This window comes from Miniopterus schreibersii (genome assembly GCF_964146895.1).
Source record: "Miniopterus schreibersii genome assembly, chromosome: 3".
Lineage (NCBI taxonomy): Eukaryota > Metazoa > Chordata > Mammalia > Chiroptera > Miniopteridae > Miniopterus > Miniopterus schreibersii.
In genome coordinates this window covers 12129292-12147641 of record NC_138103.1, presented here as the reverse complement: position 1 = coordinate 12147641, position 18350 = coordinate 12129292, and the positions used below count along the sequence as shown (strand labels likewise).

General features: G+C 38.3%; 1 protein-coding gene and 1 pseudogene across 6 annotated transcripts in view; one reads left to right on the top strand and one right to left on the bottom strand.

The window, feature by feature from the left end:
- Positions 1 to 18350, top strand: part of CREBBP (CREB binding lysine acetyltransferase) — a 133551-nt gene that overhangs the window by 23981 nt on the left and 91220 nt on the right. For all 5 annotated transcript variants that reach the window (XM_081133701.1, XM_081133697.1, XM_081133700.1 and 2 more), the window contains exon 2: positions 264 to 973. In XM_081133701.1, the coding sequence (XP_080989827.1) occupies positions 264 to 973 (710 nt within the window). The remainder of the gene's footprint in view (positions 1 to 263; positions 974 to 18350) is intronic.
- On the bottom strand, positions 9699 to 10947 carry LOC308554425 (tubulin alpha-1C chain pseudogene; annotated as a pseudogene). The gene has a single exon. The product of its transcript is annotated as a tubulin alpha-1C chain pseudogene (transcript).

Genomic DNA, 18350 nt, shown 5'->3' with positions numbered 1-18350 from the left:
TTGTTGTTTGAAAATATATGGTCAAATCTAATAGGGCTGGCCCTCCTCTCTGTTTTAACTTTTTCTTTTTCAGAATTTGAAAAATATTATTTCTTGTTTTATTTTCCCAAATGAACTTTCAAATCATTTTGACATTATTCTTAAGACAGGTTAATGTTCTGTGTTACATATGCCTCTTTAGGTTAAGCTCTTAGTAGCATATGACAGTTGGAGAGCAATTATAGTTACTTAGTTTCTCATTTTCATTTCTGTTTAATTTCTAGATTTTGGACCATTGTTTGACTTGGAAAATGATCTTCCTGATGAGCTGATCCCCAATGGAGAATTAGGCCTTTTAAACAGTGGGAACCTTGTTCCAGATGCTGCTTCCAAACATAAACAACTGTCGGAGCTTCTGCGTGGAGGCAGTGGCTCTAGTATCAACCCAGGAATAGGAAATGTGAGTGCCAGCAGCCCCGTACAGCAAGGCCTTGGTGGCCAGGCTCAAGGGCAGCCGAACAATGCGAACATGGCCAATCTGGGTACCATGGGCAAGAGCCCTCTGAACCAGGGAGACTCTTCAGCCCCCAGCCTGCCCAAGCAGGCAGCCAGCACCTCTGGGCCCACTCCCCCTGCTTCCCAACCACTGAATCAGCAAGCACAAAAGCAAGTGGGGATGGTAACCAGCAGCCCTGCCACGTCGCAGACAGGACCTGGGATCTGCATGAATGCTAACTTTAACCAGACCCACCCAGGCCTCCTCAATAGTAACTCTGGCCATAGTTTATTGAACCAGGCCCAGCAGGGACAAGCGCAAGTAATGAATGGATCTCTGGGGGCTGCTGGCAGAGGAAGGGGAGCTGGAATGCCATACCCTGCTCCAGCCATGCAGGGGGCCACAAGCAGTGTGCTGGCTGAGACGTTAACACAGGTTTCGCCACAAATTCCCAGTCACGCAGGACTGAACACGGCACAGGCAGGAGGCATGACCAAGGTAAGTGAGCATCAATGCTTTGAATGCTTCCTACTAACCAGGTGCTACTCCCTCCAAGTAACATGGTAAAATGGGGCCACATGGCACCTTCCTATCCTCCTCTAGGCTTTTTTCCTGACCCTCCCACTTGGAAGAGACAGATTTGGTATCTGGAGTTCTTCTTTCCAGGATAAAGATCTCTGCCCCATGTTTTTAAAATGGGAATTCTTAAAGAAAGCAAAAGTACAGCAGCATGCACATCAGGCAGCTGAAAACATAGGTAATGTGTTTCAACTGATCGACAGTTTTCAACCTCTGAGGAAAATGTGTGGAAATAGGACCACATGGTTGAAAGAGGCAACCTCTGCTGAGAATAAACTTGTATCAGTGAATCTGGTAAAGGCTGTTTTACCCAGCTGGCTGAGTTTTCACTCTATATACCCTTTCCTTTTTACAACCATCTGGTGAAGTGTCTTGTCACAGTGTTCATTTTACCAATGAAAAAGTTGTGTTTCAAGCTGGTCAGCTACTTACCACGGTTAACAGGGAAGAAGTGCCAGAGCCAGGGGGTAGTGCCGGCCCTTGGGTCCCAGAGGCAACTCAGAGCAGTGGTTTTCAAAGTGGGGTCCCCATCAACATCACCTGGGAGCTAGTTATAAGTATAGAGCTGCTCACTCAGAAACTGAGGGTGTGCCCAGCACTCAAGGCTTTAAGAAGCCTCCAGGTAGTTGTGAGGCCTAGGCAAGGTTGAGAGCTCTGCTGTAGGGAAAGGCCTAGGCTGGGATTTGTAGCCACCAGCCTTGCAACTGGTGTGGAGAGTAGGAACCAAACTTGGAGAACAGGGAAGGCAAATGCCCAGATAGATGAGACAACTGGAAAAGATTGGAGTTGACAAGGGAAGAAGCGTGCCGGCTGAATCTCACTGAAGGAACAAATGCCTGCAGAAGCTCTAAGACAAAGGCTTCTAAACTACAGCCCCCAGGGCATCTACTGTAAAATTTAAGAAACAAAAATGAAGTAATTCCCAACATCAAAATTGCATTATCTCTTTTGAAACATTAGCAAAGGGGAATGTGAACTTAAATTTTAGTTCAATTTGGCATTTGAAGAGGGGTCTGTGGATGCACAGGCCTTTTAGGGTTGTTTTGAGAAAGGATTTCTGATGGGTTTAGGATTCTTGGGTAGATTGATGTTTGTTCCTTATTAATTCACTCATCATCCCCCTCCATACTACCCAGTTTCAAAAACCTTTTTATTTTAGAGAATTTAAATCATATACAAAAGTAGACATAGTAGCATGATGCAAGACTTCTCAATCTTTTTGGTCTTAGGACTACTGGATAATCTTAAAAACTATTGAGGGCCGTAAGGAAATTTCTTTAAAATGTGTATTATATCTATCAATATTTGCTGCACTGGATACTAAAACAGAGACTTAAAACACAAGTATACGTTCCATTAGACATTAAGCACAGTGACATCACATGTCATAGAGCCTCTGGAAAACAACTCTGTGTTGTTTTGAATGAAGGTGAAAAAGCAAAAAATGTGTTAGTATTTCATGAAAACAGTTTTGAGCCCCTGACCATACTTAGCCATTGATAATATGTATTCCTGAAAGTTAGACTTGGCATACCCAAACATAAGTGCCATTCTCACATGTAAATGCATGAGCAGTTTCTTCTCGTTGTCAAATGTCCACTAAATATTCAAATTTCCAGTGGCCTCCTTTGAAATAATTTGTTTTTTCAGATTATTTTTAAAAATCTGAATGACCCATATTTTAGTCAATTGATGGGACTCTTAAGAATCTATTAATCTCTAAGATCCTTACAATTTATTTGTTGAAGAATCTGGTGTTTTTTCTGTTGTTTGTTTTGTTCTGGGGAGTTTCCTGCAGTCTGGACTTTGCTGATTTCATCTTTCTCACTTGATGTTCTTCTGTTTACCTAGGTTTTTCGTTTTCTCCTGGGGTTCTTTCCTTTGTACACAGAGTGACCTTTCTTTCAAACAATACTTTGCAAGTGTTCACTATGTGGAAAGTGAGCTACATTTGCATTGTGAGGGTAGTCCTCTCTGTTGCCTATAGGTATTGCGAAGAGGCTGATAGTGAAGGAGGGGTGGGACTGGCAATTTTTTTTAAAAAAATATATCTTTATTTCAGAGAGGAAGGGAGAGGGGGAGAGAGAGACAGAAACATGAATGATGAGACAGTCCTTATTGATAGGCTGCCTCCTGCACGCCCTCAACTGGGGATCAAGCCCACAACCTGGGCATGTGCCCTGACTGGGAATTGAACCATGATCCTAGGTTGATGTTACCTGCTGAGCCACACCCGGCCTGGCGGGACCGGCATTTTTGAAAGATTGTCATGGCCTTTGGATGGAACAAAAGAATTAATCGTGGTGGGCAAATAGTAAGAGCAAGAGACAAGTTCATTTTAAGGCATTCTTCTCTATAACATGATAGCAGAGCCAAGGAAGATTTTAAAACGCACACGGGAAAAGAAACTTTTTTGAAAGATAATTTTGTTTTAAAAATTATTACACAGGAAGTGCACATTTTCTATAAAATAACTCAGATAATATAAAGAACAACCCCTCACACCTTACAGATAATAAATATATGTACATAGAAGTAGTTAACACACACCCTTTTTAAATACCAAATGGAACCAGACTAAGCACCTTGCTGTTTTACCTAATAGCATACATGTAACTTATATACGTATGTCCAAATGTCAGTGCACACAAATTTTTTTTTTTTAAATATATCTTTTTTTTTTAAATCTATCTTTATTGATTTCAGAGAGAGGAAAGGAGAGGGAGAGAGAGAGAGATAGAAACATCAATGATGAGAGGGTCATTGATCGGCTGCAGCCCGCAACCTGGGCATGTGCCCTGATCAGGAATCGAACCCCGATCGCCTGGATCCTAGGTCGACGCTCAACGCTGAGCCACGCCCAGTCGGGCAGTGCACACAGATTTTTCCCCCCTACTGAGAGCAAAGTATTTCATTATATGATGCATTATAATTTATTTATCTATTCCTCTATGATGAACATTTGGAGTATTTTTGACTTTCCATTAGTTCAAACAATGCTGCAATGAATATATCCTTGTCTAGGCATATCCACACGCATCATGGGGTAGATTCTGAAAAGTGAAGTTAACAAAGACTTTGTTAGAAGTTTTGTTTTTAGAAAGTAATCATATACATGGTTTAACACCACCACCACCACTCCCCATGCACATAGCATTAAGAATAAGAATGAAAAGTTAATCTATCTTAATTCTTGACCTTTGGTTCTCCCAAATTCTTTCACCAAAGACGACTATTTCTTATCTATCCTTCAAGAGGTAGTCTGTGCATATAGAGGTATAGTGAGGTGTATGTGTAGATATTCTTCCTAAACATAAAGAGTACTGCAGTATAACCAATCTCTCTCTCCCTCTTTCCCCCTCTCTTTATCTTTGGGGGCGGGGGCACCTCCTTCCCACCATTTAACAATGTAAGGTGGAAGTTATTCCACGTTAGATAGAGCGCTCAGTCCTTTTTACTAGATATGATGTAGTAGTAGTTTCTGATTTGTGTATATCATAATTTATAGGACTAGTGCCCCATTGGCTGGACATTTAGGTTGTTTCCAGTGTTTTGCTGTTTTTACAGTTTCAATTTGTATTTACATCTTTGTACATCTGAGTGACTATATCTGATGGATAAATTTTTTGGAATAAAATTTCTGGACTAAAGGATATTGACATTTTAAATAAGCATAGATATTGCCGCTCTCCAAAAACATTGTGCAAATTACACTCTCACCAGCAGCAGATGAGTCCCTGTCAGTTCTCACCATCAGTGATGTCACTTTTTACTGATTTGCCATTCTCTTAGGCAAATTGTCTCCTAAGTATCTCTTCAGAAGTTCATGGGCATTTGTATTTTGCTATTAATCACATTCTTTGTTTTTCTGATGCATTGTTTCCCCTTTTCTTCGTTGTTCTTTTAGATTCTTAATATTCTTTGTATAGTAAAGGTTTAAGCCTTTTAATAAGTGCAAATTTTCCCTCCTTTTTTTATTAGCTAAAGTCTGTTTTACTAGGAATATGACCATACAGCTTTACAGTGGGATAGTTCTTGGCGATAAATGTGTTTTTACCAAGGACAGTGGAACCATGGTTCTCTAGCTTAATTCATTCCGGAAGACTGTTCAAGAAGCAATTTGTTAGAAAACCGAATCATTTTTCCCCCATTAGAAATAATGCAAATTGAATTAATCCGTTCCAGACCCCCAAATGATCCCATTTTAACCTTTCTTACATACAGTACATATTTAATGTACTGTTTAATCTATAAACAAACACTTCTTTTCTTAAATTTATCAAACCACCCCCTGCTAACCTTAAATGAATCACTTTCAGCACTAGTTCCAGGAGTGTCTGTCTGGAGGCCAGCATTTTGTGTATCCAAATCCACAAGTTTTTCTACCTTTTCAGTTGCCTGTGATCATTGTTTCTTTCACACTCTTAGCAACATTAACACTCTTGATGGCCTCTTTATGTTTTAAAATTGTGCAAATCATCCATTTCACCAGCAACAAAAGCAAAAAACAAAACCCAAACAACTACGACAACAACATGAAAAATATTCACAGCAAGGTAAACTGACTCACTTTCTCTCCTCTGTTTGTGGCCTGAGAGAAGCTTTTTGTCATGCTGAGGTATCGGCATGAAAGGGTTGTCAGGTCGAAAACTGAAGTTTTGGTCGACAACCTAGATATTTTTTTCTTTGAAGAACTTAGCCGAGAACCGAATTAGGAATTTTTCAAGATGGAGATGTTCGAGAACCAAGGTTTGACTGTAGATGTTTTTGGTTTTTATAGAAATAAATTTATCCATTTCTTTCCTTTATGGTTTTTAAGTTTTATGTCATATTTAAAAACTTTTTCTCTATTATAGAATTATGAAATATCCTTGTGTATTTTTTCCCCTTATACCTTGGATCTTTAACTCAGATTTTACTTTAGCTTGAGTGAGTTATAAATATCTAGCTGTGTAATTTTTTTCCAATTTATAGTCATCCCAGTACCATTTATTTAGGTATTGCTGATACAGCTTTTTCCCCATTAATATGACACACCATTTTTGATATATTTTGTTTAGTTCTCACATATGTAAGATTTGGGTCTAATTGGAGACTCTTTGTTTCATTGATCTTTGCTTATTCTGTGCTAGAAACTTATTGTCCTAACTGTATAATGACTTTAATATATAATGGAGCTAGTTGCCCTTTATTCTTTTTTAAGAATTCAGTATTTTCTTTGCCATTCCTCTAAGATACTCTTTTAGGTGTATGGTTCTCTACCCTGTCTGCACATCAAAATTACTTGCACATCAAAATGTGATGCAGACCAATTAAGTTAGAATCTCTGGGATATGGCAGGAACATTAATATAGTTTGTAGTTCCTCATGATTTTCATGGCAGCCACAGCTGAGAACTTACTGTTTCAGATCAACTTTAGGACTGTTTTTCAAATCCTTAAAAACAGACAAACAAAATTCATGGGATTTGATTGGGATTGTATTGAACTTTCTAAATCACCTAAGGAGGAATTTTACATTTTATCGATTTCGTGGCTTCCTGAATTGTCTTATCATATACATGCAAGTTTGTCTTTTCATGGAGCCTTAGTTGCTTAGAAGTATAGTATAGTTTTCTTTATATAGGTAACACCTTTCTCATTAAGCTTTTTCCTGGATGTATTAATGAATTTATTGTTGCTATTGGGAATGAGTTCTATTTCATCATCTAACTTACTATTGTTTTAATATAGAAAAGATATTGCTGTATATATGTTATTTGTATATATGTCATTTTGGGAATTTGTCCACTTTATGGAATTCTCTTATTCTAATACTGTTTTAGGTGATTCTCTTGGATTTTCCTAGTAGACAGTCATCTTTTGAATTATTGATAATTTTATTTTCTCCTTACCAGTATTTCTACCAGTGTTTATGCTCTTGGACATCCCTGTCTTGGATCTGACTTATTAAGTATAATGTGAGGTTTGGTTTGCAGTCATTTAAAATTGGGGAATATGTCTTCATTTATAAGATGGGTTTTATCACATCCCTTTTCGTTGACATCTGTGGTGATGACCCTGTGATTTTTTTTTTCTGTTTTGTTTTATTTATGTGACATAGTATCTCAGTAGGTATCCTTACATCAAATTGAACCATCTCTGTAATTGTGAAATTAAAAGTTTGTTGTATTGCAAAATTTTATTTCCTAGTCTCTCATTTAGAAGTTTTGCTTCTCAATAACCAATAATGAGGTTGATCCATAGTGTTTTTTTGTGTGTTGTTAAGTTTTGATATCAGTGTTATGTTAACTTGGTTAAGGAGTTTGAAAGCCTTTCACATCCATTCTCTGGAATGGTTTAGCATTTGAATGATCTTTTTCTTGAAGAATTGAGAGACTTCACTTGTACAACTGTATAGGCTTGAAGCTTTTTTTCCTAGGGAGTGACTTAAGATCTTTGACAACACTCTTGCTATTTTCTGTAAATATTGACCCATTTAGGCTTTACATCTTTTGGGTCAGTATATTTTTCTTTTAGAAAAGTCTAAATTTACTTTTAGAGAAAAGCTGGAAATATTTAACTGTTCTACTCATTAAAAATATAAAGTGGATACTATGTACTACTATTCCCACATTGCATATTAAGAAATGAAAGCACACGGAATGGAGGAAAGGTGAATAACCTTCCCATGATCACACAGCCAGTAAGTGGCAGAACCAGGATTGGCTCTCATACAGTCCAGCTAAGGGTCTCTTTCGGACTTTCTGAATATTTGTGATTATTTCCCCTTGCTCATTCCTAATTTTTTGTGACTCTTAAAGAAAATATTTAAAATAGAAAACATAAGCCATTCAACAACATGGCAATAATTTTTTAAAAAAATGATTTCTCTATTTCAGCAGTAGCAAAATCTGAGATCTATCTATCTATCTATCTATCTATCTATCTATCTATCTATCTATCTATCTATCTATATTTGTAGTATATTCTAGTTTACTACTGAAAATAACCCACATGCTTGTGCTTTAGAAGGAAAGCAAAAAAGATACATTTAAGTGGGTTTATTAGCCATACAAACACTCAAGTTATTCTCCTGGTTACAGGTGTTGAGAACTGTTGCTCCTCACAGAGTATGTGGCAGAGGGAAGCCAAAAGCTGGTGTGATATCTGGCCAACAAGTTGAGAATCTTTCTAAGGTTGATAAAAATGTGCTTTGCAGCCTTAGAAATGCTTTTAGTCCTTTCTTACAAGTAACAAATCTCAAGAGGGACCAAAATAATTTGTATGGTAAGCCTTATTCACAGGGGGTTAGATTAGTGCTTATTTTGTGATAAGGTTTTTGAAACTTTCTTTTTCAGAAAGTGGTCGGAATACATAGAGCTTGATTTTGCATGCAGCTCTCCCTAAGGAGTAAAGGTTTTGATTTAGATCCAGACCCCCTGGACCTAGTCAACCAACATTTGGTCAGATACGATAAAGTAGCAGTTCTCAGATTTGAGTGTCCAGAAGAATCACTGTAGGCTTGTTAACTCAGAATTCTGGGCCCCTCCCCAGAGTTGCTGATTCAGTGGGTTTGGGCTGTGGCCTGAGAATTTATATTTCTTGCCAGCTTCTTGGTGACCCTGGTTATGCTGGTCATGGACCAGGCTCTGTAAACCTGTATGCTAACGGAATGGATTAGCCAGAATATAGACAGTGAAGAATTAGTAGAGCCAAGTCAGCTATTAAAGGAATGCATGACATCCACTTTCTCTATTTTGGAATGATAATTGGACATTTTTAATATTTAATAACAAAGAAATAATGTACATTTGTCTGATGCTTTTCTTTTTTCATATAATGTCATCTGATCCTTAAACTAATGCAAAGAAAACAAGAAAATGTTATATTAAGTAAATCTTAATTTGGACTTTTAAAAAAGATCACAATGGAAATAAATGGTTTGTCTATAGAATGAAAAGACTGAAAGCTTTGAATTAATACAGTGTGCTGTAAGATTTATATAGCTCCTATAGGCACAGGTTATTGGTAGAAATATTAAGCAGCCTTGTACCAGCTCATTACCGTAATCTTAATGGAAGGTGATCATAGTTGTCCTTTAGAATATGTGATTCAGGGTACCCCTAACTTCACATAATTATCCATAAATTTATTTCATTTTAAAACATTTTAATTAGATTATATGAGATAAAGTGAAATAATACATAACTGGATATTAGTAGTAGTAGAAGTAGCAGCAGCAGAGATTGCCTTCCCCAGATGCAGTACAAGTAAGGGCTTAAAAGCAGAGCTTAGGTTCTGGAGTAAGCTGCCTCAGATCAACTCCAGACTCCACTAATTATTATCCATGGGAAAATTGCATAAACATTCTGGGTCTTGGGTTTCCCCCCTCTTTTTAATGAGGATGTGATAGTAGTGCCTGCCTTTCATAATTGTGTAGATTAAAAGGGGATAATAATAATATCTTTCTCGTAGAATTGTTGATTAAATGAGATAGTGTATATGAAGTTCTTTTTTTTCTTTTCTTTTTTTTAAATAAAAACAATACTTTCATGAACAAGTTTGGGACACAATGGGCAACTTCACAGAACAGAAATAAGACAGTCCCAAGACACTGGAGTGTTAACATTGCAGCAGACAGGTTAATACTCGCTCCCTTAGCACTATCTGCCAACTTCCTTATAATCCTTCTCAAGGACAGCCGTGTCCTCATGGACCTCTCCTTCCTCCATGACCTCACCCACGTACCAGTGAACAAAGGCACACTTGGCATACATCAGGTTAAACTGGTGGTCCAGGTGAGCCCAGGCCTCAGCAACAGCTGTGGTATTGCTCAGCATGCACAGCTGCTTGTACTCTGACCAGGTTTTCACCAGGTACCACAGTGGGAGGCTGGTAATTAATGCCAGCTTTGAAGCCAGTGGGGCACCAGTCCGCAAACTGAATGGTATGCTTGGTCTTGATGGTGGCAATGGCAGCATTGACATCTTTGGGAACCATGTTGCCATGGTACAAGAGGTAGCAAGCCATGTATTTACCATGGCGAGGGTCACACTTTACCATCTGGTTGTTTGGCTCAAAACACATATTGTTGATTTCTGCTACAGAAAGCTATTCATGGCAGGCTTTCTCAGCAGAGATGACGGGTGTATTGTGGCCAGAGGGAAGTGGATGTGGGGATAGAGTACCAGGTTGGCCTGGAATTCGGTCAGAGTAATATTCAGGGCTTTACCAAACCTAAGGAAAGTGGAGGACACCATCTGGCTAATAAGGCAATTAAGGTTTGTATAGGTTGGGTGCTCAGTATCAAGGTTTTTATGACATGTCGTAGATGGCCTCGTTGTCAACCGTGAAGGCACAGAGTGCTCCAGGCTGATGTGGGTGGTGAGGATGGAGTTGTAGGGCTGTGGAAACCTGGGAGGCTAGGTAGATGGAGAACTCCAGCCTGAACTTCTTGCCATAATCAACAAAGAGCTGTTCTATCAGCAGAGAGGTGAACCCAGAACCAGTTCCCCCACCAAAACTGGGAAACCAAGAAGCTCTGAAGATCTGTGCACTGGTAGGCCAGTTTCCAGATGTGGTCAAGACAAAGTCAATGATTTCCTTGCCAATGGTGTAGTATCCGCGGGTATAGTTATTGGCAGCATCTTCCTTGCCTTTGATGAGCTGTTCAGAGTGGAAGAGCTGGTGGTAGGTATCAGTGTGAACTTCATCAATGACCATGAGTTCCGGGTCTATAAACACTGCCCTGGGCACATGCTTGCCAGTGCCTGTCTCACTAAAGGAGGTGTTGAAGGAGTCATCTCCTCCCCCAATAGTCTTGTCACTTGGCATCTGGCCATCGGGCTGGCTGCCGTGTTCCAGACATTGCTGATCTGGAAACCAGCCTGGCCAGTGTGGATGGAGATGCATGCACTCACACAGCTAAGACTTGTAGGGCTCTGTTGTTCTGGAGTTGGCGAGGGGACAGCGGCAAAGACCTCCCACTAACAGACTACCAAGGAGTCCGAGGGAGATATCTGTAAAGTTCTTAGCACAGTGCCTGGGTTTACCGAAAAACTTAGAGAAGATTGGTTAGTTGGCTAGGTGCTTTCTTACATAAAGGATTTGAGATAACCATAAAATATTTGAAGTGATAATGAGACTACTTTCTAATGTTTTCAATGAATATTTTCTAATAATAAAAATAGTTTATGCTTATTATACAAAATTTGCAAGTCTAGAGAAGAACACATTGCCCATAATCCTATCATCTAGTTCAGCGTTTTTTTTATGTTTTCCCTACCAGTTCTTTTGTCTATAATTATCTCTTTGTAAAGTCAAAGTTGGAGTCATGTGTTGTTGTTGTTCTAGTTCTTTATAACTGATTATTTTCTCTAACAAACTGAACGAATATTTTGCATAATAGCAACATTGAATATTTGATTTAATAAGCTCCCTGGTGACTACTTTGAAGAGTATTACTTGTAAGAAAAACCAGTCAACCTGTTACTTTCCAACTAAAGGTCAACGATTAGGATCTGGAGTTAAAGACCTACATGTATTAATTTTAAAAATATTTTGTTTTAATTTTATTATTGGAGGTATACTTTACATAGAGATTTACAGATCTTAAATGTTACAGTTTGATGCATTTGTCAAAACTTGTGCCCCAGTAACACACAACCCTATCAAGATACAAGGTATTTCATTCTATTTCTCCCTTTTTCTGTCCTTCCTACCCCCGTCCCAATAATCACTACTGATTTCCTTCACCATGGATGAGTTTTGCCCATTCTCAAACTTTATATAAATGGAATCATACAGTATGTACTTTATGGTGCAAGGCTGCTTTTGCTTTCTGCATGTTTTTGAGATTCATCCATGTTGTTGCCTGAATCAGTAATTTTTTGTGTTTTTTTAATTTTCACCTGAGGATATGTTTTTACTGATTTGGGAGGAGAAAAACATGGATTGGTTGCCTCCAGTACACGCCTTGACCAGGGATTGAATCCACAACATTTTGGTGTACAGGACGATGCTCCAACCAACTGAGCCACCCGGCCAAGGCATTATTTCTTTTTATTGCTAAATAGTATTTCATTGTGTGAATATACCGTGATTTGTTTATCCAGGCTCCTATTTGTGGACATTGTAGTGGTTTTCATTTTGGAGCTATTAAGAATAAAGTTTCTGTGAACATTTTGTATAAGGCTTTGTGTGGACATACAAATTTTCATTTCCCTTGGAGAAATAACTAGGAATAGAATTTACTGGATAAAGAGAGGTCTGTTTCTGGACTCTAGTCTAGGAATTAGCAAGCTATGTAGCCCATGGACCAGATTTGGCGTGTCGACTGTTTTTTATGGCCCACAACCTAAGAATGGTTTTTGTAGTGTGTGTGTTTTTTAAATCATTTTTAGAGAGAGGGGAAGGTAGAGAGAAAGAGAGAGAGGTCCATTTGTTGTTCCACTTATTTATGTATTCATTGGTTGAGTCTTATATGTGCCCTGACCTGGGATCGAACCCGTAACCTTTGCATATCAAGATGACTCTCCACCCAACTGAGCTATTCGGCCAGGGTCATATTTATAGTTTAAAAAACAACCCTAGTCCAGCTGGTGTAGCTCAGTGGTTGAGCATCGACCTATTATCCAGGAGATCAAGGTTTGATTCCCGGTCAGGACACATGCCTGGGTTGCAGGCTCTATCCCCAGTGGGGGGTGCACAGGAGGCAGCCCATTGACTCTCTTATCGTTGATGTTTTCATCTCTCCCTCTTCCTTCCTCTCTCTAAAATCAATAAAAGATAGATTTTTTAAAAAAAATTAAAAAACAAAAACAGAAACACAGCCCTACCTGGTTTGGCTCAGTGGTTGGACCATTGGCCCACAGACTGAAGGGTCCTGGGGTCGATTTTGGCCAAGGGCACGTACCTTGGTTGCAGGCTCAATCCCCAGTCCCAGTCGGGGCGTGTGCGGGAGGCAGCCAATTGATGTGTCTATTACATCGATATTCCCCCCTCCCCCTCCCATAAAGCAATTGAAAAAATATCCTCGGGTGAGGGTTAAAATAAATAAATAAAAAGAATGAGGGATGGAAAACATAGGTTGTTGCCTGCTAAAACTAAAATACTTACTAACTGGCCTTTTATAGAAAAATGTTTATCACCCCTCTTCTAGACTGTTCCATTGATCTATCTGCTCATTTCTTTAGCTTTATATAATAAGCATTAAAATCAGGTTGCTTAGTTTCTCATTTTCATTTCTGTTTAATTTTTAGATTTTGTATTATTGTTTGGCTTGTTTTTTGCTGATAAGGGGAAATAGAATTTAATTTCTGTATTAAACATATCCTGTAACCTTAATACACATAGTTCTGCTATTTGGTAGATGCCTTAGAATTTTCTAGGTCATGTTGTCTTTGTTTTTCATGTTGTCTTTGTTTTTCATTTGTTTTTTATTGATTTTAGAGGAAGGGCAGGGGGGAGAGAGAGAGAGAAACATTGATTGCCTCCCCCTATGCACCCCGATGGGATCGAACCTGCAACTGGGAGATGTCCCCTGACGGGAGGGGATCGAACTCGCCACCTTTTGGTGTACACTGAGCCCCCTGGCCAGAGTGGGTCATGTCGTCTTTGAATACAGACAGTTTTACTTCTTCCTTTCTAGTCTGCATGCCTTTTATTTTTCTGGTTTTACTGCTCTGCCTGAGATCTCCAGTACACATGCATATGTTTGTGTGTGTTTTTTTAAATTCTTATCTGAGGATATTTTTTCCGTTGCTTTTCAAAGAGAGTGAAAGGGAGAGAGAGAGAGACATCGATTGGTTGCCTCCCACACGTGTCCTGACAAGTGCCGGGGATTGAGCCCGCAACCGAAGTACGTGCCCTTGACCGGAATCGAACCTGGGACCTTCAGTTTGAGGGCTGACGCTTTAACCACTGAGCCAAACTGGCTAGGGCCCTTGTGTTGTTCTTGATCTGTGGAAGAAAGCGTTCAGTTGTTTATTAAGTATGGTGTTGTAGTATTTTAAAAAGATACCCTTCATCAGGCTGAGGAAGGCCCTTACTTTACTATTCCTAGTTTGCTGAGTCTTTTGATTATAAATGATTGCTGAATTTTGTCAAATATCTTTTTTGCATCTATTGAGATGATCTTAGGGATTGTCTTTATTCTCTTAATGTGAATGAAGTACATCTTTCTGAATGTTCAACCAACCTTATATCCCTAGGTTAACCTCACTTGATCATAATGTATTAATCACACTTTTTATATATTACTGGATCTGATTTATTAAGGTTTTGTTCTTGATGTATTCATGAGGGATTTGGGTCATATATTTTCTTGTAATGTCATTTAGTTTTGGTATCAAGAATATACTGGCTTCATAAAATTATTTGGGAATTATTCCTTCGTCCCTTCTTATCTGAAATAGTTTATCTAAGGTTAGTATTGTTTATGCCTTAAATGTTCGATGAAATTCACTAGTGAAACCACCTGGATCTGGAATTTTCCTTGTTGGAAAATTATGATTCAATTTGTTTAATAGGTATGGGCAATTTAAATATTTCATTTCTATGTTAATTTTGGTAATTTTTTTTTCAAGGAATTAATCCATTTCTTCCAAATTCTTGAATTTATCTGGCATAAAGATGTTCATAATACATTAGTCCCCTAATTTCTTTTAATGTCTGTAGAATCTGTAATAATGTAGTACCCTGTCTCTTAGTATGATAGTTATGATTTATATTTATCTGTTTTTCCCTGATCAACCTAGGTAGGGCTTTGCCAACTTTATTGATTTTTTTCAGACAACCATCTTTTGATTTGTCAATTTTCTCTTCTGTTTTATATCATCTATTCTGTTTTTATTTTCTTATATTTACTTTGGGTTTTCTTTGCTCTTTCTAGCTTCTTGGGGTAGGCGCTTAGATCGTTGATTTTAGACTTTCCCACTGTTAACATTAGAGCAATAAATTTCACCCTAAATATTGCTCTATGCTGCATCCCATAAATTTTGATATGTTTTGGTTTTATTTACTTCAAAATATTTTTTTATATATTATGATTTCTTTGATTCATGTTTTTATGTAGAAGTGTGTTGCTTAATTTTCAAATATTTGGGAATTTTGCAAATATTTTATTATAGATTTCTAATTCCATGTGGTCAGAAAATATGCTCTATATGATTTTTGTCTTTGGAAATTTATTGAAACTTGTTTTATGGTCCAGCACATGGTCTGTCTTGATGAATGTTCTACATACGTGCAAAAAGAATGTGAATCCTACAGTTGTAGGGTGTAGTGTTTTGTAAATGTCAGAGTAAGTTGGTGGGTTGTGTTCAAATCATGTCCGTACTTTTTGGGGCCTCTTTTATCAGTTACTGAGAGAGGAATGTTAAAATATCCAACTATGATGATAAATTTTGTTGATTTTATCCTTTGGTCAGAATGAAATCTGACTCATTTCATGTGTTTTGAAGCCCTTTCATTAGGTGAATATACATTTTGGATTATTAAGTCTTCTTGTTGAATTGAGACTTTCTCATTTTAAATGTTCCTCTTTCTATTAATATTCTTTGTCTTGAAATTTACTTTGACTCATTAACCTAGCCACTTCTACTTTCTTATGATTAATATTTGCAAATATATCTTTTTTACCCACTTGTCTGTCTTTTAAAATGCCTCTCTTGTAAAGAGCATATAGTTGGAATTTGTTTTTAGTGTGCTGCAGAGTGGTTAGACAGTCATGTCCTTTACAAAGTGATCCCTGGATTCAATCTTATTATTTTAATTTATTTACATTGAATGTTGATACAGTTGGATTTAGATCTCCCATCTTGCTACTTGTTTTCTATTTGTCCCCTCTGTGTTTTGTTTCTTTCTGACCTTTTGAAGGCTAATCCTAACATCTCTGTCATCTCAGTGTTTGTTTCATTTGCGGCTGCTTGTTTAAATATATAATTGCTTCCCAGCCAGGCATGGCTCAGTGGTTGAGCATCAACCTAGGATCCAGGAGATCGGGGTTCAATTCCCAGTCAGGGCACATACCCGGGTTGCGGGCTAGGCAGCCGATCAATGACTCTCTTATCATTGATGTTTCTATCTCCCCCCCTCCTTTCCTCTCTCTGAAATCAATAAAAATATGTTTTAAAATATATATATATATATAAAATTGCTGCCTTTTCCTGCCTTTTGCATGTTCAGTAATTTTTGACTGTGTAGTGAACATTGTGAATATGTTGTTAAATATGGATTTTGTTTGTCTCCCTTTACAGAGTTTTGGGTTTTATTCTGGCAGATGTTTGACTCTCAGATCAGTTTGATCCTTTCAAGGCTTGTTTTTAAACTTTCTTAAGGCAGGTCTTCAGGAGACTTGCTTCTTAGATGTGGTCTTTTGGGGGTCTTAATTCAATTCCTGGAATGTCAGGAAGATCTTGAACTTTTGACTGGTCAGAACGTCCAGCACTGTGCCCCCTCTGGAATCTGTTTGGTGCACTATTCCTTAGTAGTAGCTGACCACAGGTTCTCTTACGCCTGTTCTCACACTCTCCCTTGCTCTCTGTTGCCTGAGGATATCTGCCTTTTGTTATTTGTTGCCTGTGGTTTCTTGGTTGGGAAACTTGCCTGATCTAAACAAACAAATAGTATTTCCAAGGGTGGGGGTTCTGAAGCTGAGAGCTCTGACCCTCAGGCCAGCCCCCACCATGGCAAGCATGCCAGCTGAATTCAGAGATGGGCTGAAGGGACAGGCTTCCTGTTGATAATGAGGAAGTTTGGAAACATTGTACCTAAGCTTTAAAGTCACCCTGTAGGTGACTTTTCACTCAATAAGTGAAAGTTTGATGCTCAGAAACCAAATATTTTACGTAGGGTCACAGTTGGAGGATGGCTACCCCCTACTTACAACGCAAGGTCTGTCTGAAGTCTCTGCTCTTTGTATTTCTTTTGGGTGCTTTTCCATCAGTACAAACATTTCAGGAACCATTTTGAAACCCAGCATTTAACCTGTCTCTCAGACTTTAGCTTAGATGAGGTCAGTGCTTCCTACAGTTTAATAACTCACCTGGTGATCTTGTTAAGATGCAAATTCTGATTTAGGAGGTCTTGAGGGTGGGGCGATGTGGGGGCTTTTCTAACTAGCTCTGGGAGGAGCTGGTGGTGTGGCTGTGCTCTACAGGCTCTGGGAGATTTGTCTTGATGATGTGTGCTTACATTGGGGTATATAATGGTGCCCATTGATGATTGGATATGTCGCACTTTAAAAGTCATGTCTGTTACTTCCTTCATTGTTCAGTGTATAAAGCTGGGAAGTGCTAAACTTTATATAAATGGGTCGAAAGCATGACTTCAAGGATCTACTTCTGCAAAATGTTTCTGCAGTATATTGGAAAGATTTACATTTACTGTAGACAGTAGTGTGCTATCCATCTGTCACCATGTTAAAACGTTTAGGGTTTTTATGTTGATTCCCATGTAATACTTTTAGCATTTTGCAGAATTAAATAATGTCTGTAACAAATTTCAGTATGATCCTGTAACGAACAACCATAACAATTACTGTATTTACTCTTCCTGAGTTATAGTTAGAGATAGGGCAGGCAAGGAATGGCATTTCTCAGGTGCCCATTGTACTGGGCGCTGTGCTAAGTCCTTTGCAACATGATTTCGTTTCATCTCATGTTTAATAATCTTGTGAGGTAGGTGCCATATCTGTTTTACACATGGAATAAAGTATTCTGAACCACTTTCCTGCCTCCCAGGAAATTATCTCAAGGTGACACCTGGCAGGCTCTGACTTACAACCCATTCGCATCTGACTTCAAAGTTTGTGTTTTTTCTACTGCACCATTTTGTCTGTAATATATATAGCAAGATTCAAAATATGGTGAGGAAGTACGTAATATCTTATTTTCTGTGTGTGGATCAGGTTTTACCCCCATCAACAAAATTTATGGAATAGATTACTTGGATAGTGGGTCTAACATCCTAGGAGTATTTTTTTGTCATATGAAAGGATTTATTGCTTACACCTTTCTAGAAACACACCCATGTATAGTGTTGAATCATCCCTAGTGTAATTGGGCTGTGGCTCTCAGTTTGAAATAGTAATTCAGCTAAGCAGGTTTGCAGGACCCATAAAGAAGTCCATTCTTCTAGTGAAAATGTGTGTTTACCTCACATACAGGAGGCTAGCATAATTATAATTTCTTTAAATATGAGTTTTAAAAGAGATCTTGCCTTAAAAAAAATTTTTTTTACACTAAGAAGAGTAAGTTTTTTGTTTTTGTTTTTTAGAGAAAGAGAGGAAGGGGGGGAGAAACGTTGATTTGTTG